Here is a 24,125-nt window from a genome sequence, read left to right on the forward strand (position 1 = left end):
CAGATTGGTAGTTTTATTTATTTATTTATTTTAATAAAGTTAACTTTTAATGGCCCATTTGTGATTGAATCCAGAATTTCATAGTCTATGCTATCAACCCCCAGATTTTACCAAAAATTTCTTGCTATGCCTATAACATGCTAACATGGTCAGATGCAAAATACAGTATAACTGGCTATTTTATCTAGCAAATCTGATGTTACTTTTTAACGATACCCAACCACTTTAACATAAATAGGAATTTAATATAGTCACAAACATCAATGTGGAAAATGCATTGTGGAGTATGCTTGTGTGAATGATGGTTTTTTTTTTTAAGATTTTATTTATTTATTTGACAGACAGAGATCACAAGTAGGCAGAGAAGCAGGCAGAGAGAGAGGAGGAAGCAGGCTCCCTGCTGAGCAGAGCTAGCCCAATAGGGGGCTCAATCCCAGAACCCTGGGATCATGACCTGAGCCCAAGGGAGAGGCTTTAACCCACTGAGCCACCCAGGCACCCCTGAATGATGTTTTTTAACACAGGTTCAGTAGGCCAAAATGACTTGTTTGTGTTAACCTGTAAGATCTACAATGGAAAATAATATTCATCTTGCTTGAAATCTAAGTGTTAAATTTAGTTGGAATGAGCAGGTTCATTAATGATTCTTGTAATATGGGTCATGATAATGAAAACATCAATTTATAAATTGTCATTTCGTATTAGGCTTTTTCCACTGCCTTAGCTTATTGTCACTTGTATTCACATATTTCTATTAAATTCAGGGAGTGGCTCACTGTCTTTTTGTTAGGGTGATAATAGAGGCAGGTGGTTTTATTTGTGGGGGGGAGCTTTGGAAGGAATTAGGATCATCTTAGGCCATTTTACTTCTTTGTTTTAATCATTTTTCCCCCTCCTACTCAAAAGAGATGATGACTATTTCTGACTCAGTGAAAAGTAAATAATCTAATTGTGTCAGGATTTAAGAGCACTTACTACACCATGATAAAAAAATGAAATAGAAGCAAAACATAAAACACAAGGCATTCAAAAACCTAGTCCTTCAGTCTCCCAAGTGTTTCATTTCCCAAGCCCTTGCCTGCCTTTCTCCCATGTCTCTGTAAATCACAGAGCAGTCTGGCTTTCTGCCATGTTCTCCTTCTTTCCTTTACACCAGCAACATCTACATTTTAACACCGGCTTCTGCTACTACTTACATTTTTCTGTCTTTTATGTGCTTTTCTCTCTCTATTCACACATATATGAAAAACAAGAAGAAAGAAAAAAAGACTGAGAGATCTAACTGTTTTCTGCCTTTTTTATCCTGCTCTCCTCAGTCTCCTTTAGACTGCTGGGGAGAAAACAGTTCAGATGCATATGATTTGGAGCATTTTTAACATAAATGAGATTTGGATTTTTCTACTCTGTTTTGGGAAAATGATATAACATCCTTGTCTCATTTGAGATCCACAGAGGAAAACTTTTAATAGCTCTCCATGAAATATATATCTGCTGTGTTTTTTTAAAATTTCAGATTAGTGAAATTCCTTTTATTCCTAGTTTAGTAAAAGTAATTTTGAATAGATGCTGAATTTTATGGATGCCTTTTCTGTATCTGTTGAAAAGACCACAGCATGTTTTCCCTTTATTATATCAATGTGGTAAATTACTTTGACCTTGAATATAAATGTAATAGTGATGACCTCTTTTTTATTTTGGTATTAGGTATCTCTGCCTTTACAAAAAGTAGTCAGTAACTTAGATTTATAACCTTTATAAGTACTTTCAAAGAAGCAACATTTGGGTTTGTTAATTTGTTCTAAAAAACATCTTTTCTTTCATTTCTTTCTGTCTTTATGTTTCCTTTTTTCTACTTTTTTTAGTCTTAATTTGTGCTTTCAAGTGTATCAAATTAATATTTAGATCAGTGAAAATTATTCATTACTTCTCAGCCTTTCTGCTTTTCTAATATATTTGTCAATGCTATAAATGTTCCTCTAAGCATGGCTTTAGCTACTTCCCAGTGTTTTGATATGTCATATTTTAATTAATGATTTAATTTAATTAATGGATATCAATACATTTTATTTAATTATTTGATCAATGGGTCATTTAGAAATACATTGTTTAGTTTCTAAACAGGTATTTTCTAGTTATCTTTTTGCTATAGTTTCTAGTTTGGCAATATATTCAAAGAACAGACTCTTTTTAATTTTTTTTTTTCAGCATAACAGTATTCATTATTTTTGCACCACACCCAGTGCTCCATGCAATCCATGCCCTCTACAATACCCACCACCTGGTGCCCCCAACCTCCCACCCCCACCCCTTCAAAATTCTCAGATCGTTTTTCAGAGTCCATAGTCTCTCATGGTTCAACTCCCCTTCCAATTTCCCTCAACTCCCTTCTCCTCTCCATCTCCCCTTGTCCTCCATGCTATTTGTTAGCAAAAAAAATAAGTGAAACCATATGATAATTGACTCTCTCTGCTTGACTTATTTCACTCAGCATAATCTCTTCCAGTCCCATCCATGTTGCTACAAAACTTGGGTATTCATCCTTTCTTTTTTCTTTTTTCTTCTTCTTCTTTTTTTTTTTTTTAAACAGCTTTATAAACATATATTTTTATCCCCAGGGGTACAGGTCTGCGAATCTCCAGGTTTACACACTTCACAACACTCACCATAGCACATACCCTCCCCAATATCCATAACCCCACCCCCCTCTCCCAACCCCTTCCCCCCATCAACCCTCAGTTTGTTTTGTGAGATTAAGAGTCACTTATGGCTTGTCTCCCTCCCAATCCCATCTTGTTTCATTTACTCTTCTCCTACCCCCTCAACCCCCCATGTTGCATCTCCTCTCCCTCATATCAGGGAGATCATATGATAGTTGTCTTTCTCCGATTGACTTATTTCGCTAAGCATGATACCCTCTAGTTCCATCCACGTCGTCGCAAATGGCAAGATTTCATTTCTTTTGATGGCTGCATAGTATTCCATTGTGTATATATACTACATCTTCTTTATCCATTCGTCTGTAGATGGACATCTAGGTTCTTTCCATACTTTGGCTATTGTAGACATTGCTGCTATAAACATTCGGGTGCACGTGCCCCTTCGGATCACTACGTTTGTATCTTTAGGGTAAATCCCCAGCAGTGCAATTGCAGGGTCATAGGGTAGTTCTATTTTCAACATTTTGAGGAACCTCCATGCTGTTTTCCAGAGTGGTTGCACCAGCTTGCATTCCCACCAACAGTGTAGGAGGGTTCCCCTTTCTCCGCATCCTCGCCAGCATCTGTCATTTCCTGACTTGTTAATTTTAGCCATTCTGACTGGTGTGAGGTGATATCTCATGGTGGTTTTGATTTGTATTTCCCTGATGCCGAGTGATATGGAGCACTTTTTCATGTGTCTGTTGGCCATCTGGATGTCTTCTTTGCAGAAATGTCTGTTCATGTCCTCTGCCCATTTCTTGATTGGATTATTTGTTCTTTGGGTGTTGAGTTTGCTAAGTTCTTTATAGATTTTGGACACTAGCCCTTTATCTGATATGTCATTTGCAAATATCTTCTCCCATTCTGTCAGTTGTCTTTTGGTTTTGTTCACTGTTTCCTTTGCTGTGCAAAAGCTTTTGATCTTGATAAAATCCCAAAAGTTCATTTTTGCCCTTGCTTCCCTTGCCTTTGGTGATGTTCCTAGGAAGATGTTGCTGCGGCTGACGTCGAAGAGGTTGCTGCCTGTGTTCTCCTCGAGGATTTTGATGGATTCCTTTCTCACATTGAGATCCTTCATCCATTTTGAGTCTATTTTCGTGTGTGGTGTAAGGAAATGATCCAATTTCATTTTTCTGCATGTGGCTGTCCAATTTTCCCAACACCATTTACTGAAGAGGCTGTCTTTGTTCCATTGGACATTCTTTCCTGCTTTGTCAAAGATGAGTTGACCATAGAGTTGAGGGTCCATTTCTGGGCTCTCTATTCTGTTCCATTGATCTATGTGTCTGTTTTTGTGCCAGTACCATGCTGTCTTGATGATGACAGCTTTGTAATAGAGCTTGAAGTCCGGAATTGTGATGCCACCAACTTTGGCTTTCTTTTTCAATATTCCTTTGGCTATTCGAGGTCTTTTCTGGTTCCATATAAATTTTAGGATTCTTTGTTCCATTTCTTTGAAAAAAATGGATGGTACTTTGATAGGAATTGCATTAAATGTGTAGATTGCTTTAGGTAGCATAGACATTTTCACAATATTTATTCTTCCAATCCAGGAGCATGGAACATTTTTCCATTTCTTTGTGTCTTCCTCAATTTCTTTCATGAGTACTTTATAGTTTTCTGAGTATAGATTCTTAGTCTCTTTGGTTAGGTTTATTCCTAGGTATCTTATAGTTTTGGGTGCAATTGTAAATGGGATGGACTCCTTAATTTCTCTTTCTTCTGTCTTGTTGTTGGTGTAGAGAAATGCAACTGATTTCTGTGCATTGATTTTATATCCTGACACTTTACTGAATTCCTGTACAAGTTCTAGCACTTTTGGAGTGGAGTCTTTTGGGTTTTCCACATATAGTATCATATCATCTGCAAAGAGTGATAGTTTGACTTCTTCTTTGCCGATTTGGATGCCTTTTATTTCCTTTTGTTGTCTGATTGCTGAGGCTAGGACTTCTAGTACTATATTGAATAGCAGTGGTGATAACGGACATCCCTGCCGTGTTCCTGATCCATTGCAGTTTGTTTAGTTTCTCTTGGTCTGTATGGGAGGTGTGCTCTGCAACCAACTCTGTGTTATTATAGAAACCAAGTCATTCATTATATTTTATCTGTATTTTCTTGATTACCATTTTTCATTTTGTCTTTTGTTCAGAAACTTTAAATTTGACACAGTCTGATTTGACTGATTTATAATTTGTATATTTTATTTTGTGTTTCAGGAAATTATTCCCTATCTTGACATCCTAAAGATACTCTAACACATTTCATTTTTTTAAAAGATTTAATTAATTTATTTATTTGACAGAGAGATCACAAGTAGGCAGAGAGGCAGGCAGAGAGAGAGGAGGAAGCAGGCTCCCCACGGAGCAGAGAGCCCGATGCGGGGTTAGATCCCAGGACCCTGGGATCATGAGCTGAGCCAAAGGCAGAGGCTTTAACCCACTGAGCCACCCAGGTGCCCCATCACATTTCATTTTTTAAAGTTTCTATGATAGTTTAAGATAGTGAAAGAACTAACCAAATAAGATACCAAGACTGCGTACATAAATCAGGATTGATCTAAGTAAATTGATAAATACTGTCACTGTATCCAGGATCTATCCCCCACTTTTTTATGATAAATATGATAAGTTTTATGATAAGTAATGATAATGATAAGTATCATTATTATATCTGGTTTACAAATGAGGAAAGTATCATGCTAAAAGTAAGGGATCTGGTAAACAACAAAGTTCTTCTGAATTCAGGCAGCCTATGCAGGATCTGACCCTTAGTCTCTATGGAATGCTAAGGTCATTACTAACACACAAAGAATTATAGTAATTACTCTCTTTGCCTTTGGGATTTCTCTTGGTTCTGCTTCTCTTCTTCTTTCGTCTAGTTTCTAGTCCTTTGCTTTTGATTTGAATTCTGACTTTTTACTTAGGCTCTTTTAATTGACAGCTCTATTTTAATGATCTGCCTGCCTTTGATTTAGCACTAACTTTTTATTGCTACCTACTACACTTGGCTCTAACTTCAAACTCTTGGGTTTTCACACTATTCATTGCTCAGGACTGAGTCTAATGCCTACCTAACAGGGGATATTAAAGAATAAATATGCTATACTCTTCCTGTAACTCTAGTAACTAGTGAAATATCCAATACCTCCTCCAAAAATTATTTCTTCAATCATTTATTCATGTATTTAATTTTTCTTCCTTTTTTCCTTTCCTCCTTCCCTCCCTCCCTCCCTCCCTCCCTCCCTCCCTCCCTCCCTCCCTCCCTCCTATCCTTAAGTTTATCAGACGTTTATCAATGTTAAGCTGGTCTGTTCTAAGCATTGGGCATAGAGAGATGAATAAAATGTGTGCCTTGCTTTGTAGAGTTCATCTTCCAACAGAGAAGAACAAATGTTGATGATAATCAGTGAAATAACATTGCATAGAATATTCTGAATTCATCATGGATGTTTTCACAAAAGAGGCAACAAATGAGCTGAACCTTCAAAGATAAATTTTTAAGAATAGGAAAGAGGTGCTGGGAACTAGAAATTAAGATGTGAGATTTCCATATATTCCTTTAAAATTGAATAGAAGTAGTCTGAAGGAAAGAACTTAGATGATCCTGGAAAATGGGTTTATGGTCCCAAACAAACAAACAAACAAACAAAAAACCCCCCCAAAACAACAAAAAACCCCACAAAAATAGGAAGTTTATTATGTTAAAATCTTACATTCAGGCCTTTACTTTCTTTATTCATTCTCTCCTTTTCTTTTTCTTATTTTTTGGGGTGATTTTGGTAACCACAAACCTGGTGACATTTTATCACTATACTCATATTTCAAATATAGCATATATTATAAAGTTGTATAGTCAAGTGAAACCCTAAGAAGCCACAATGTCCCTCACAAGATCTGAGCACTCAGACCTACCTTCCATTTTACTTGAGTAATCTGTCCTCAGTGTAGAGTAACTCAGTGAGTGATTTAAGTGTTTTTTCCTTTCTTCACTTTCTACAGACTTTTCTTGATAAGCCACCAAAGCATTATTTTAGAAAATTCAATTACTTTAGCCAGGTTGAAAAAAAAAAATCAGCCTATGTGTTGTTTTTACCTGTATATATCATTGCTACTGCATATCTTTTAAATAGAAGAATGGCATCCAACCATAATTTAGGCTTCTAAAATATTTTCCTTAATTATACTCAGTTTGCCTATAAAATACGGCCTAGTCAAAATATTAAATGTAATTCTGATTTGTCATGAACTTGTTAATCTATATCTTCCTTAAGCTAAGGATGACTTCTAACTTTAAATTATTGAAACAGAATTGCAACTAATAAAAAATTACATTTGGGAGTGCCTGGATGGCTCAGTTGGTAGAGCATGATTTCTGGGTCATGAGTTCAGGCCCCACATTGTGCTTAGAGCTTACCAAAAAAAAAAAAAAAAAAAAAAAAAAAAAGTGACATTTGTTCATGTTACTAAACTTTATCTAACTTGATATGGTTTCTACTCTTGTCTATTATTTCTTTTAAGCTCTCCAAGAATTCATAGCAATTTCAAAGAACACTAAGTTATCTATTCTTTGCTCTAATATTTTCTGAATTTGTTGGTTAGCTCTTCATTCTAAATACAATCTTTTTTAAAAATTCAATTACTTTACAAATACGTGAGTTTTTTTAAAGTAGACAAATTAACAAAAAATAGAAAAAATGGATTGCACTCTCCTTTACCAAATTAAAAATGACACAACCATTTTTTAAAGAAAAGAATCTAATGATCATCTTCAGATTCAGAGTTGTAAGTGATTTTTTTGGATGGTTATAAGAAGAGGAAATAGGTTTAATCTGTAATAGAAATGATTAAATTAGCTTTTATACAACACTGCTGAACTATGTATTATATGCAAAAATGAAGACTTACCCTTGTTCCTCTAAATTTTGAGACAAAGGCAGTTTAAGAATAGTTCTGGCTTGGGTCTCCAAATTAAACTCTTTTTTTTTTTTTTTTTTTTTTTTGCCAAAACAGGAGACTGCCTACCCCTCCAAAATAAAGAGCAGTTTTACTTGGGATACTCTAGAATTGTCAAAAATAATAAACTCAAAGTGGAAAAAAAATGAGTAAAACTTAGAGTTTAGAGTAAATCCCCAACTCATTTTAAAATGTCTCCTAAATATCTCTGATAGGTAATTGTGCAGATCACCAATTTTAAACACTTCTCTGATTTCTAAGTATTATTTATTTAAAAATTATATGAATTTTTCCATTGTACTCTAATATAATAAAATATTCTCAAAATTTAAAAAAAAGTAGATGAGGTAAAGATCAAAGATATAATAATTTATATTTCATTTTATTTATGAATGATTCAACACACTTTAATTTCCCTGAAATGTTTCAACATGTAAAGCAAAATATCAAAACTGTTTTGTTTTCACAAAGAAAATGTATAAGAATATTTTTGCACATGAAAAGTATGAAGCTACTTTATTATTATACAAAATTTTATGGTAAAGCAATTCTGATACTTGGTTGTAATGATTGTCATAACTGAAAAATATATGTCATATTGGTATATAGATCCAAAAGAAAAAATGCATTATTAACTGTGATTATTACATTATGGTACTAAATTTCATCCAGTAATTAAGCAAAGGTTTTATGTTCAAGTTTATCCATTAAATCCCTGCCATCCTTGATGTCCTTGAGCTATTATTGCACAGTAACTGGAGAATCACAGTTTTGTATTTTTTTTTTTTAAAGATTTTATTCTTTTTTTTTTTTAATTTTATTTTTTATAAACATATATTTTTATCCCCAGGGGTACAGGTCTGCGAATTGCCAGGTTTACACACTTCACAGCACTCACCATAGCACATACCCTCCCCAATATCCATAACCCCACTCCCCCTCTCCCAACCCCCCTCCTCCCATCAACCCTCAGTTTGTTTTGTGAGATTAAGAGTCACTTATGGTTTGTCTCCCTCCCAATCCCATCTTGTTACATTTATTCTTCTCCTACCCCTTAACCCCCCATATTGCATCTCCTCTCCCTCATATCAGGGAGATCATATGATAGTTGTCTTTCTCCGATTGACTTATTTCGCTAAGCATGATACCCTCTAGTTCCATCCACGTCGTCGCAAATGGCAAGATTTCATTTCTTTTGATGGCTGCATAGTATTCCATTGTGTATATATACCACATCTTCTTTATCCATTCGTCTGTAGATGGACATCTAGGTTCTTTCCATACTTTGGCTATTGTAGACATTGCTGCTATAAACATTCGGGTGCACGTGCCCCTTCGGATCACTACGTTTGTATCTTTAGGGTAAATACCCAGCAGTGCAATTGCAGGGTCATAGGGTAGTTCTATTTTCAACATTTTTTTTAATTTTTTTATTTTAATTTTTTATTTTTTCAGCATAACAGTATTCATTATTTTTTTTCAGCATAACAGTATTCATTATTTTTGCACCACACCCAGTGCTCCATGCAATCTGTGCCTCTACAATACCCACCACCTGGTGCCCCAACCTCCACCCCCCACCCCTTCAAAATTCTCAGATCGTTTTTCAGAGTCCATAGTCTCTCATGGTTCACCTCCCCTTCCAATTTCCCTCAACTTCCTTCTCCTCTCCATCTCCCCTTGTCCTCCATGCTATTTGTTATGCTCCACAAATAAGTGAAACCATATGATAATTGACTCTCTCTGCTTGACTTATTTCACTCAGCATAATCTCTTCCAGTCCCATCCATGTTGCTACAAAACTTGGGTATTCTTTTCTTTTTTTTTTTCTTTATCTTTAGGGTAAATACCCAGCAGTGCAATTGCAGGGTCATAGGGTAGTTCTATTTTCAACATTTTGAGGAACCTCCATGCTGTTTTCCAGAGTGGTTGCACCAGCTTGCATTCCCACCAACAGTGTAGGAGGGTTCCCCTTTCTCCGCATCCTCGCCAGCATCTGTCATTTCCTGACTTGTTAATTTTAGCCATTCTGACTGGTGTGAGGTGATATCTCATGGTGGTTTTGATTTGTATTTCCCTGATGCCGAGTGATATGGAGCACTTTTTCATGTGTCTGTTGGCCATCTGGATGTCTTCTTTGCAGAAATGTCTGTTCATGTCCTCTGCCCATTTCTTGATTGGATTATTTGTTCTTTGGGTGTTGAGTTTGCTAAGTTCTTTATAGATTTGGGACACTAGCCCTTTATCTGATATGTCATTTGCAAATATCTTCTCCCATTCTGTCAGTTGTCTTTTGGTTTTGTTCACTGTTTCCTTTGCTGTGCAAAAGCTTTTGATCTTGATAAAATCCCAAAAGTTCATTTTTGCCCTTGCTTCCCTTGCCTTTGGTGATGTTCCTAGGAAGATGTTGCTGCGGCTGACGTCGAAGAGGTTGCTGCCTGTGTTCTCCTCGAGGATTTTGATGGATTCCTTTCTCACATTGAGATCCTTCATCCATTTTGAGTCTATTTTCGTGTGTGGTGTAAGGAAATGATCCAATTTCATTTTTCTGCATGTGGCTGTCCAATTTTCCCAACACCATTTATTGAAGAGGCTGTCTTTGTTCCATTGGACATTCTTTCCTGCTTTGTCAAAGATGAGTTGACCATAGAGTTGAGGGTCTATTTCTGGGCTCTCTATTCTGTTCCATTGATCTATGTGTCTGTTTTTGTGCCAGTACCATGCGTCTTGATGATGACAGCTTGTAATAGAGCTTGAAGTCCGGAATTGTGATGCCACCAACTTTGGCTTTCTTTTTCAATATTCCTTTGGCTATTCGAGGTCTTTTCTGGTTCCATATAAATTTTAGGATTCTTTGTTCCATTTCTTTGAAAAGAATGGATGGTACTTTGATAGGAATTGCATTAAATGTGTAGATTGCTTTAGGTAGCATAGACATTTTCACAATATTTATTCTTCCAATCCAGCCAATACAGTTTTGTATTTTTGAAAAAAATTTAAACACTGCAGAAATTATACTGGAAAATTAAGTTTAAAAAATCATGCTTATGCAAAAAAGATGCTTATACATTTTTAAGGATGTCATGTCCTTTGTGGCAAAACAAAGCACAAAAATTAGAAACATTTTTATCCCTCCCTTTTAATAGTGCAGAAAACTAATATATGCTTTTCTTTGTGGACCACCTGTGCTGTGAAACTATCACAAATCCTTCATGATACCTTCACCTCCTGATAGAGACAGAGAACCAGGCTCAATTCTTCTGTCAACTTCTTTCTAATTTAAAAATGGAATGTTCTCATTTTTACCTCCTCCACTTAGGAGGTGGAGGTGGACTGCCTTGAATGTCTCCTGCGGTGAGCACATCCCACTTTATAGACCATTAAGTTAGGTTAGGGTTAGGGTTGCGATTAGGTGGATTACATTTGCGGTTACTGTTTTGCTTGATTAACAGATTCTTCTTCTATTGAATCACTATCTTCCCTCTCTTAACTTCCACTCTTTGGTCTTAGGTAGGTTTACTGGAAACCGTAAAATCATGCCTACATTGAAAATTTCAGGGCTAGATGGGACTTTAGAAGTCATATGGTTAGATCTCCCACACAGCTTAGGTGTAGAGTTACCAGATTTACCAATTAAAAAAAAAGGGCATCCAATTAAATTAGAATTTCAAATAAATAACACATTTTATTTATTTATTTATTTATTTATTTTTTTAAAGATTTTATTTATTTATTTGACAGAGAGAGATCACAAGCAGGCAGAGAGGCAGGCAGAGAGACAGGAGGAAGCAGGCTCCCTGCTGAGCAGAGAGCCCGATGCGGGACTCGATCCCAGGACTCCGAGATCATGACCTGAGCCGAAGGCAGCAGCTTAACCCACTGAGCCACCCAGGCGCCCTATTTATTTTTTTTATTAAAGATTTTATTTATTTATTTGACAGAGAGAGAGATCACAAGTAGACAGAGAGGCAGGCAAGAGAGGGAAGGGAAGAGCAGGCTCCCTGCTGAGCAGAGAGCCCGATGCGGGACTCGATCCCAGGACCCTGAGATCATGACCTGAGCCGAAGGCAGTGGCTTAACCCACTGAACCACCCAGTCGCCCTAAATAACACATTTTAATATATAACTATGTCCCAAATCTCTGTAAATACTTAGTGTCTCTTATTTTATCTGAGAATCCGAAATAGGTGACTGCTCTGTATGAATTCTTGTGTTGGGTAGTTAGCTTTCCTTTTTCCAAATGGAAAGAAATATTTCTTGGTAAATAGGGGAGTAATTGATTGTAAATAGAATGTGTGTGTGTGTACATAAACATCATAATCAGCTATGATGACATTTTTCTTTTTTCTTGCTCTTTGTTATGTATCATAAATTATCTAATATCTTGACATGATAGGTCCTCTGAAACTTTATGGAATAAGAACAAAGATATACAAAAAGTGACTTTTAGGTCTTGAAGACCCATGCTTCATGTGTCACCATAGGAAGATGTACTAAGCAATGTCAAGAGTCAATTAAGGGTACAAAACAATGGTGGCTAAGTTGGACAGACAGCATGTATTTTTGGACTTCTAGTCAAAGAAAGTTTTCTTCACTGGCCACAGAACATTCTCCATGCTTCCTAGTGGGTTTAACCTTCTAAGACATCAATAGGTCCCCTGAGGAAACAGCTGAGGGGGGGGGGTGCTGTCTAGGACTTTGGAGCTTACCTTCCTTTTCAGTGTGCCACCCCAAATGCCTTGTCAACTTGATGCACAGAGAGAAACTCATCTTCCAAAGGCACACTCAATCAGTCATGGGGAATGCATACTGCCATTCTGCCATATCTTGAATAAGAGGTGAGGGAAGAAAAAATTTTAAAAAGCTCCTTAACTTGAAGTCACCATTGGAGTACAGCTATTTACGTTATGTGACAGATTGGGAAACTAACAAAACTGGGCTTTGGAGGCATGTTAAAAGCTATGACCCCAATAAAAAATTTCCCTTAATTACTGGCACAGCAAAGCCCTGCACTGTGGAAAAACATCCTTGAAATCCACTAGTCAAAAGAAACATAACTAGAAGCTCCATTTTGTAAATATAGCATGCTTCTGGAATTACAGTAGCTAACCCACCCCTGAAGGATGCCAGGCTGGAGAAAGGGCAGGGTCAGATTCATGTCCTATGAATCTTTGTGGGCACAAGGCCCAGTGCTTCAAAAGGCTTCCATGCTTGATTTTAAAGCTCTACTGTATTGTCTGAAAACCTTAATCATTTCAATAAGGGTTCCCACATATTCATTTATTTTATAGTGGGTCATGGAAATTATGTTGCTGGTTCTGCACTGAGAAGAGAATTTTGGTCAGGGCTGTGACCTGTGACCAGAGGGCAGAGCTTTCCCAGGTACTGTGTTACCTTCAGTAATAGTTCAGTGCCCATGTTTCCCATCATCGAGTGGGGAGTACCACCTGTACGCTATCATCCAAATCAGATCTAAACTTTGGATTTTCATTATCACTTCTACCTATATCCAACTGGTTATTAGGACCTGTGGTTTCTATCTCCTACTATATTAAACCTTATTGCCTCCTTTTTGTCTCTCTGCTAATGCTTTCTTCAAGTCTCCTCAGGTCTTTCTTGGTCAATTACGCTAACTACTTCATTGGAATATCTGATTCTGGTTCAATCTTACACTGTACAATTCATCTTCTATAACAAGATCAAATTCTGCTTGCTACTGCTGCTTGTTTTTGTAAATAAAGTTTTATTAGAACTACAGCCATACCCATTAATTTACATCTCACCTATGGCTGCCTTTGTCCTATAGCAGCAAAATTCAGCAGTTTGTAACAAAGCCTGGCAAAAACTAAAATACTATGTAACCATTTCCAGAAAAAGTTCGCCAATCCATGTTTTATAGTTATCCCTAAATCATCTTCTAACATGCATATTTCATCTTTCTGTTTCCCTGTTTAACTCCAGATTGGCACTCCATTGTTCACAACATAAATTCTTAGCTGTTCAAACTGGCATACCCAGCTCTCTCTCTTTTTTTTTTTTTTTTTTGGCTCATCCAGTTCTCGATAGGCCTCTCTCTCTCTCTCTCTCTCTTTTTTTTAAGATAAAAGAGAATAATTCTTTTTTAAAAAATTTTAGATCTTATTTATTTGAGAGAGAGAAAGAGAGAGAGAAAGAAAGCATGAGCAGGGGGAGGGACAGAGGGAGAAGCAGGCTCCTGGCTGAGCAAGGATTCCTAATGTGGGGCTTGATGCGGGCTCAATCCAGGGACTCAGCATCATGACCTGAGGCGAAGTCAGATGGCTTAACCAATGAGCCACCCAGGCACCCCAACTGATAGACCTCCTTCTATTTATTTGGACTCTTGCTAACAATATCTGGACCATTGTTTCCTACTGGAGTGGAGACAAATGGGTGGGAGAAAGAAGGAGGAAAAGTGAAGTGGAAGGTTTATCAGGTTTACTTCAGAAGATAATCTAAATGCCACCCTCTATTCAATGGCTTTTTGTGGGACCATACTAATCCCAAGATTAATTGCCTCAATTAAAGCTAATTTATATTCAGGCTGCAAATACAATGTACCCAACAGAATATTATCTGTACAGAAGAATTATTCATTGAGGGAAAAAAAATATTTCCCCCAAATGTAGTGCATTTTTATTAAAATTTTAAAAAAGAATAACATTTATTGCTCACTATGTGCCAGATGCTATCCTAAGCATATTTGATGCACACGCTCATTGAAATTTTTAACAGTGCTGTCTTGCTGGTGGAGAAAAGGAGGCTTGGAAGGGTTAAGCTATAATTAGTAGGCAATGGGGCCAGAATTCAAACTCAGGTGATTTCATTCCTGAAACTTCATATTTAATTACTATACTTGTGTCCTTCTGAAACAAAGCACTGCTTTTCCTTGATGTGAGGTCAGGTTCTCTGGAAAATATCATAAAGATAAATAGTTCAGAATTTTATTACTAAAATGAAACACTAAATTTTGTTTAGAATGACCTACATGAAGCTGGAAGGGCATTGGCTGTCTCTGATTGAGGAAGCCTATGTAGCCAGACAAATGGCCTTTTTTTGTTTTATCTGTTGGAAATTAAGGGTGACTAGGGGACTTCAGCAAATTTGAACCCTCATGGTACAGGGGCCTGACAGTTGACTTTGGGTTTTCTTATTTATTTATTCTCATCTACTGATGAAAATAACATATTTTGTTTTGGAATAAAAAAAAAAACAACTTGTCAAGTCCCATTAAACCAAAAATAATATAATCTCTGGAACTGAAATAAAGATATTTAATTTTACCATGTGCAACCTGGATCAAACTTTATAGTTGGGCACTGATATTCAGCAAGGCAAAGATTCTTATTCTGGGTAACGGAGCAGAATCAGAAGTAGAACCAAAGGCTTAATAGATGAACCTGTGTACTTAGTAACCAGGTCCTTCATTCCATGGTTGTATATATTGTGGTTTATTGCTTGTAGCTTTTGACATCAATATAATCACTTATTAAAAACAAAATAAAGGGGGGAGGAGTCAAGATGGCGGAGAAGTAGCAGGCTGAGACTACTTCGGGTAGCGGGAGATCAGCTAAATAACTTATCTAAAGATTGCAAACACCTACAAATCCAATGGGAGATTGAAGAGAAGAAGAACAGCAATTCTAGAAACAGAAAATCAACCACGATCTGAAAGGTAGGACTGGTGGAGAAGTGAATCCAAAGCGACGGGAAGATAGACAGCGGGGGGAGGGGCCGGCTCCCGGCCAGCGGCGGAGCAACGGAGCAAAATCAGGACTTTTAAAAGTCTGTTCCGCTGAGGGACATCGCTCCAGAGGCTTAACTGGGGTGAAGCCCAGGCGGGGTCAGCGCGGCCTCAGGTCCCGCAGGGTTGCAGAAGGATCGGGGGTGTCTGAGTGTCCCAGAGCTTACCGGTATTAGAACGGGGAAGCCGGCTACAGAGACAGAGCCGAGGAGTGACTCTCAGCTCGGGGTTGCCTTGAACCGGTCGCAGACTCGGTCAGCTCGGAGCGCGGCTGGAGGCCAGGGTGACGGGCGTCATTGGGCGCTGTTCTCTGAGGGCGCACTGAGGAGTGGGGCCATGGGCTCTCGGCTCCTCCGGGCCGGAGACCGGGAGGCCGCCATCTTCATTCCCGTCCTCCGGAACTCTACTGAAAGCGCTCAGGGAACAAAAGCTCCCGAAAGCAAACCCGAGTGGATTACTCCGCGCGGCCCCGGGTAAGGGCAGTGCAACTCCGCCTGGGGCAAAGACGCTTGAGAATCACTACAACAGGCCCCTCCCCCAGAAGATCAATGGGAAACCCAGCCAGGACCAAGTTCACCAACCAAGGAGTGCAGTTTCAATACCAAAGAGAGCGGCGGAATTCCAGAGGAGAAGAAAGCAAAGCACGGAACTCATGGATTTCTCCCCATGATTTTTTTAGCCTTGCAGTTAATTTAATAATTTTTTTTTCTTTTTCAATTTTTTTTCTTTTTCTCTTCTTCTGCTAAATTTTTTTAACTTTTACCGTTTTCTTTTTTAACGTTTTTTAAACAGTTTATTTAATATATATATATATTTTTTCCTCTTTTTATATTTTTTCTTTATCGGCTTTCTTTTTTTTTTTAATAGTTTCTTTTTTTTTTTCTTTCTGAACCCCTTTTTATCCCCTTTCTCCCCCCTCACAATTTGGGATCTCTTCTGATTTGGCTAAAGCATATTTTCCTGGGGTTGTTGCCACCCTTTTAGTATTTTACTTGCTCCTTCATAAACTCTTATCTGGACAAAATGACAAGGCGGAAAAATTCACAACAAAAAAAAGAACAAGAGGCAGTACCAAAGGCTAGGGACCTAATCAATACAGACATTGGTAATATGTCAGATATAGAGTTCAGAATGACGATTCTCAAGGTTCTAGCCGGGCTTGAAAAAGGCATGGAAGATATTAAAGCAACCCTCTCGGGAGATATAAAAGCCCTCTCTGGAGAAATAAAAGAACTAAAATCTAACCAAGTTGAAATCAAAAAAGCTATGAATGAGGTGCAATCAAAAATGGAGGCTCTCACTGCTAGGATAAATGAGGCAGAAGAAAGAATTAGCGATATAGAAGACCAAATGACAGAGAATAAAGAAGCTGAGCAAAAGAGGGACAAACAGCTACTGGACCACGAGGGGAGAATTCGAGAGATAAGTGACACCATAAGACGAAACAACATTAGAATAATTGGGATTCCAGAAGAAGAGGAAACAGAGAGGGGAGCAGAAGGTATATTGGAGAGAATTATTGGAGAGAATTTCCCCAATATGGCAAAGGGAACAAGCATCAAAATTCAGGAGGTTCAGAGAACCCCCCTCAAAATCAATAAGAATAAGTCCACACCCCGTCACCTAATAGTAAAATTGACAAGTCTTAGTGACAAAGAAAAGATCCTGAAAGCAGCCCGGGAAAAGAAGTCTGTAACGTACAATGGTAAAAATATTAGATTGGCAGCAGACTTATCCACAGAGACCTGGCAGGCCAGAAAGAGCTGGCATGATATATTCAGAGTACTAAATGAGAAAAACATGCAGCCAAGAATACTATATCCAGCTAGGCTGTCATTGAAAATAGACGGAGAGATTAAAAGCTTCCAGGACAAACAAAAACTGAAAGAATTTGCAAATACCAAACCAGCTCTACAGGAATATTGAAAGGGGTCCTCTAAGCAAAGAGAGACCCTCAAAGTAGTAGATCAGAAAGAAACAGAGACAATATACAATAACAGTCACCTTACAGGCAATACAATGGCACTAAATTCATATCTCTCAATACTTACCCTGAATGTTAATGGGCTAAATGCCCCAATCAAAAGACACAGGGTATCAGAATGGATAAAAAAACAAAAACCATCTATATGTTGCCTACAAGAAACTCATCTTACACCCGAAGACACCTCCAGGTTTAAAGTGAGGGGGTGGAAAAGAATTTACCATGCTAATGGACATCAGAAGAAAGCAGGAGTGGCAATCCTTATATCAGATCAATTAGATTTTAAGCCAAAGATTATAATAAGAGATGAGGAGGGACACTATATCATACTCAAAGGAACTGTCCAACAAGAAGATCTAACAATTTTAAATATCTATGCCCCTAACGTGGGAGCAGCCAACTATATAAACCAATTAATAACAAAATCAAAGAAACACATCGACAAGAATACAATAATAGTAGGGGATTTTAACACTCCCCTCACTGAAATGGACAGATCATCCAAGCAAAAGATCAACAAGGAAATCACGGCCTTAAATGACACACTGGACCAGATGGACATCACAGATATATTCAGAACATTTCATCCCAAAGCAACAGAATACACATTCTTCTCTAGTGCACATGGAACATTCTCCAGAATAGATCACATTCTTGGTCCTAAATCAAGTCTCAACCGGTATCAAAAGATTGGGATCATTCCCTGCATATTTTCAGACCACAATGCTCTAAAGCTAGAACTCAATCACAAGAGGAAATTTGGAAAGAACCCAAATACATGGAGACTAAACAGCATCCTTCTAAAGAATGAATGGGTCAACCAGGAAATTAAAGAAGAATTGAAAAAAATTTATGGAAACAAATGATAATGAAAACACAACGGTTCAGAATCTGTGGGACACAACAAAGGCAGTCCTGAGAGGAAAATATATAGCGGTACAAGCCTTTCTCAAGAAACAAGAAAGGTCTCAGGTACACAACCTAACCCTACACCTAAAGGAGCTGGAGAAGAACAAGAAAGAAACCCTAAACCCAGCAGGAGAAGAGAAATCATAAAGATTAGAGCAGAAATCAATGAAATAAAAACCAAAAAAACAATAGAACAAATCAACGAAACTAGGAGCTGGTTCTTTGAAAGAATTAATAAGATTGATAAACCCCTGGCCAGACTTACAAAAAGAAAAGAGAAAGGACCCAAATAAATAAAATCATGATGAAAGAGGAGAGATCACAACGAACACCAGAGAAATACAGACAATTATAAGAACATACTATGAGCAACTCTACGCCAACAAATTTGACAATCTGGAAGAAATGGATGCATTCCTAGAGACATATAAACTACCACAACTGAACCAGGAAGAAATAGAAAGCCTGAACAGACCCATAACCAGTAAGGAGATTGAAACAGTCATCAAAAATCTCCAAACAAACAAAAGCCCAGGGCCAGACGTCTTCCCGGGGGAATTCTACCAAACATTTAAAGAAGAACTAATTCCTATTCTCCTGAAACTGTTCCAAAAAATAGAAATAGAAGGAAAACTTCCAAACTCATTTTATGAGGCCAGCATCACCTTGATCCCAAAACCAGACAAGGATCCCAACAAAAAAGAGAACTACAGACCAATATCCTTGATGAACACAGATGCAAAAATTCTCGCCAAAATACTAGCCAATAGGATTCAACAGTACATTAAAAGGATTATTCACCACGACCAAGTGGGATTTATTCCAGGGCTGCAAGGTTGGTTCAACATCCGCAAATCAATCAATGTGATACAATACATTAATAAAAGAAAGAACAAGAACCATATGATACTCTCCATAGATGCTGAAAAAGCATTTGACAAAGTACAGCATCCCTTCCTGATCAAAACTCTTCAAAGTGTAGGGATAGACGGCACATACCTCAATATTATCAAAGCCATCTATGAAAAACCCACTGCAAATATCATCCTCAATGGAGAAAAACTGAAAGCTTTTCCGCTAAGGTCAGGAACACGGCAGGGATGTCCGTTATCACCACTGCTATTCAACATAGTACTAGAAGTCCTAGCCTCAGCAATCAGACAACAAAAGGAAATTAAAGGCATCCAAATCGGCAAAGAAGAAGTCAAACTATCACTCTTTGCAGATGATATGATACTATATGTGGAAAACCCCAAAGACTCCACTCCAAAACTGCTAGAACTTGTACAGGAATTCAGTAAAGTGTCAGGATATAAAATCAATGCACAGAAATCAGTTGCATTTCTCTACACCAACAACAAGATAGAAGAAAGAGAAATTAAGGAGTCCATCCCATTTACAATTGCACCCAAACTATAAGATACCTAGGAATAAACCTAACCAAAGAGACTAAGAATCTATACTCAGAAAACTATAAAGTACTCATGAAAGAAATTGAGGAAGACACAAAGAAATGGAAAAATGTTCCATGCTCCTGGATTGGAAGAATAAATATTGTGAAAATGTCTATGCTACCTAAAGCAATCTACACATTTAATGCAATTCCTATCAAAGTACCATCCATTTTTTTCAAAGAAATGGAACAAAGAATCCTAAAATTTATATGGAACCAGAAAAGACCTCGAATAGCCAAAGGAATATTGAAAAAGAAAGCCAAAGTTGGTGGCATCACAATTCCGGACTTCAAGCTCTATTACAAAGCTGTCATCATCAAGACAGCATGGTACTGGCACAAAAACAGACACATAGATCAATGGAACAGAATAGAGAGCCCAGAAATGGACCCTCAACTCTATGGTCAACTCATCTTTGACAAAGCAGGAAAGAATGTCCAATGGAAAAAAGACAGCCTCTTCAATAAATGGTGTTGGGAAAATTGGACAGCCACATGCAGAAAAATGAAATTGGATCATTTCCTTACACCACACACGAAAATAGACTCAAAATGGATGAAGGATCTCAATGTGAGAAAGGAATCCATCAAAATCCTCGAGGAGAACACAGGCAGCAACCTCTTCGACGTCAGCCGCAGCAACATCTTCCTAGGAACATCACCAAAGGCAAGGGAAGCAAGGGCAAAAATGAACTTTTGGGATTTTATCAAGATCAAAAGCTTTTGCACAGCAAAGGAAACAGTTAAAAAAACCAAAAGACAACTGACAGAATGGGAGAAGATATTTGCAAATGACATATCAGATAAAGGGCTAGTGTCCAAAATCTATAAAGAACTTAGCAAACTCAACACCCAAAGAACAAATAATCCAATCAAGAAATGGGCAGAGGACATGAACAGACATTTCTGCAAAGAAGACATCCAGATGGCCAACAGACACATGAAAAAGTGCTCCATATCACTCGGCATCAGGGAAATACAAATCAAAACCACCATGAGATATCACCTCACACCAGTCAGAATGGCTAAAATGAACAAGTCAGGAAATGACAGATACTGGCGAGGATGCGGAGAAAGGGGAACCCTCCTACACTGTTGGTGGGAATGCAAGCTGGTGCAACCACTCGGGAAAACAGCATGGAGGTTCCTCAAAATGTTGAAAATAGAACTACCCTATGACCCTGCAATTGCACTGCTGGGTATTTACCCTAAAGATACAAACGTAGTGATCCGAAGGGGCACGTGCACCCGAATGTTTATAGCAGCAATGTCTACAATAGCCAAAGTATGGAAAGAACCTAGATGTCCATCTACAGACGAATGGATAAAGAAGATGTGGTATATATACACAATGGAATACTATGCAGCCATCAAAAGAAATGAAATCTTGCCATTTGCGACGACGTGGATGGAACTAGAGGGTATCATGCTTAGCAAAATAAGTCAATCGGAGAAAGACAACTATCATATGATCTCCCTGATATGAGGGAGAGGAGATGCAACATGGGGGGTTGAGGGGGTACGAGAAGAGTAAATGAAACAAGATGGGATTGGGAGGGAGACAAACCATAAGTGACTCTTAATCTCACAAAACAAACTGAGAGTTGATGGGGGGAGGGGGTTGGGAGAGGGGGGTGGGGTTATGGATATTGGGGAGGGTATGTGCTATGGTGAGTGTTGTGAAGTGTGTAAACCTGGCGATTCGCAGACCTGTACCCTTGGGGATAAAAATATATGTTTATAAAGGTGTAAAAAAAAAAAAAAGGATGCATACCCAAGTTTTGTAGCAACATGGATGGGACTGGAAGAGATTATGCTGAATGAAATAAGTCAAGCAGAGAGAGTCAATTATCATATGGTTTCACTTATTTGTGGAGCTTAGCAAATAGCATGGAGGACAAGGGGAGATGGAGAGGAGAAGGGAATTGAGGGAAATTGGAAGGGGAGGTGAACCATGAGAGACTATGGACTCTGAAAAACGATCTGAGAATTTTTAAGGGTTGGGGGGTGGGAGGTTGGGGGCACCAGGTGGTGGGTATTGTAGAGGGCACGGATTGCATGGAGCACTGGGTGTGGTGCAAAAATAATGAATACTGTTATGCTGAAAAAATAAAAAATTAAATTAAAAAAACAACAACAACAAAAAAATAAAACCTCGAGTCTGTGATAGTATCTGTTGTCAGGTATATGAGGTTGCAGTACTCTATCTCTTTAAATTTTTCAGAAAATCTACATCCAGCACATCATGGATGTGGTAATATCAAGTTCTTGATAATTCAAGTCTCTAAGCCTTACCATGCTTGTTTTGGCAATGTCAGTCAATTATCTTCTTTTTTTGGATCATGACCTCAGTAATTATACCAGAGACCTCAATTTTCCTCCTCTTCAGCTCAAAATGTGTCTGGTCCTCACTCTTCTTTTCTTCTTTCTAGTTTCCATAAAATGTAAGGTTACATAAAATGTAAATGTTATTTCTAAGACTGCATACCCCATTGCCTTTCCTCTTTTACTTCTTTTAAAACCTCATTTTGAAAGAGTCACTTTGTCTTTTTTTTCATTTCCAACAACCTGTTTTTCTCTGGCCTCTTCCCATTATCTTGAGAACAAGCTCAGGTACTCCTTACCATGGGAAATACTCTCTTTCCCCTAACACCACCTACAGCTATAGCCTTGTTGTTTTATTTTGTTTTCAAATAATTTCTAAATTTCTTGAAAAGTTCTCTGAATTAATTGTCCAGCTTCCTAACCATTTCTTTATATCCCTCTATTCCTATGCCTTGTTTCCTCACCTCTCTGGTGAAATAGTTCCTTTAAAGGTCAACATGTTAACTAAACTTACTTTGGTGATCATTTTGCAATATCTATAGATATCAAGTCATTATTTGTGCACCTGCAAGTAATATATTGTTATATATCAATTATATCTCAATAAACAAAAAAGTTAAAACTCACTATTATCAGATCCAGTCGATCTTTTTTTTTTTTTTTAAGATTTTATTTATTTATTTGACAGAGAGAGATCACAAGCAGGCAGAGAGGCAGGCAGAGAGACAGGAGGAAGCAGGCTCCCTGCTGAGCAGAGAGCCCGATGCGGGACTCGATCCCAGGACTCCGAGATCATGACCTGAGCCGAAGGCAGCGGCTTAACCCACTGAGCCACCCAGGCGCCCCCAGTCGATCTTTCTTATAGTTGAACTTCTTCCACATGGCTGAAGTATGTGATATTTTTTTTCTTGAAAATATTTCCTCTTCTGGCTTCCGTGACCCCGCCAGTTCCTGGTTTCCACTTTACCTCTGCATTACTTCTCAGTTTTCTTATCTGGTTCCTTCTCTGTCTCTTGCTCATCAAGCTCAGATAGTTCTCCCAGATTCTGTACTTATTTTTCTCATATGCTTCTGCACACTCTTTTTGAATAATTTCTCCTGCCTTTCACAACTTCACTTACCATAGTGGTTGAATTTCTGAGTCACAGAACTCTTTGAGCAGCTGGCCAAAGCTATGAACCCCTCACCCAGTTTTGACGTGAGAATATAGCATTTGTTAAGCTAACATTTTTTGATCACTTACTGTGTGATCTATTATATCCTTGTAACAATCTCATGAGGTTGGGTAAGAAATTTGAGCTGGGTTGAATAAAGAAACTTGCCAAAGATTCACACCTCCTACATTTATTTGGCTGGGTTTCAAACATAAGCAGACTGACTATAAATAGACAGTGATACTTCTGCACACATTGTGAGCAGAATCATGGCCTCCTGAATCTCTTTTAGGGACTCCTGAACTATCATCATCAAGATGATGGTCACAAATTCCTCTATCCTTAGCTACAGTCTGAATTCTATACATATTCATCTTTTTAAAGCATATTTTATTGAGGAATAATTGCTATACAATAAACTGCACATACTTAGTGGACAAGTTAGGAAGTTTTGACATGTGTATATATCTGTGAAGCCATCACAGCATTCAAGACAATAAACATATCCACCACCTCCAAAAGCTTCTTGAGTGCCCTTTGCATCACTCCCTTCTGCCCCTCTCCAACCCACGTTGCTCAGAGGCAGCCAATGATCTGTGTTCTGATACTACAGAGCAATGTGCATCTTCTATTTTTATATTAATAAAATCACACAGTACTTGCTCTTTTTTTCCCCGAATTCATTTACATTGTATGTAACAGCAATTTATTCCTACTTTATTGATGAACAGTATTCCATTGAGTCGAGAGACCAAAATTTACTTATTTATTCACCTGTGATGGACATTTGGGTTGTTTCCTATTCAGGGCTATCACAAGTAAAGCTTCTATGAATACTTCTGTACAAGTCTTTGTTCAGAGTGGAGTAGTTAGAATATACAATATAC

General features: G+C 37.9%; 1 protein-coding gene across 2 annotated transcripts in view; it reads right to left on the reverse strand.

Annotated features, from left to right (window-relative positions):
* Positions 1-22,744, reverse strand: part of ATP6V1G3 (ATPase H+ transporting V1 subunit G3) — a 66,729-nt gene extending 43,985 nt beyond the window's left edge. The window contains exons 1-2 of one of the 2 annotated variants that reach the window (XM_047705711.1): positions 22,712-22,744; positions 12,361-12,477 (exon numbers count right to left, since the gene is read on the reverse strand). In XM_047705711.1, coding sequence (XP_047561667.1) covers positions 12,361-12,421 — 61 coding nt within the window. In that variant the 5' untranslated portion in view covers positions 12,422-12,477; positions 22,712-22,744. The remainder of the gene's footprint in view (positions 1-12,360; positions 12,478-22,711) is intronic. The other variant, XM_047705710.1, reaches the window with a different exon arrangement.
* Between the last annotated feature and the right edge of the window lie 1,381 nt (positions 22,745-24,125).

Source organism: Lutra lutra, chromosome 15 (genome assembly GCF_902655055.1).
Source record: "Lutra lutra chromosome 15, mLutLut1.2, whole genome shotgun sequence".
Lineage (NCBI taxonomy): Eukaryota > Metazoa > Chordata > Mammalia > Carnivora > Mustelidae > Lutra > Lutra lutra.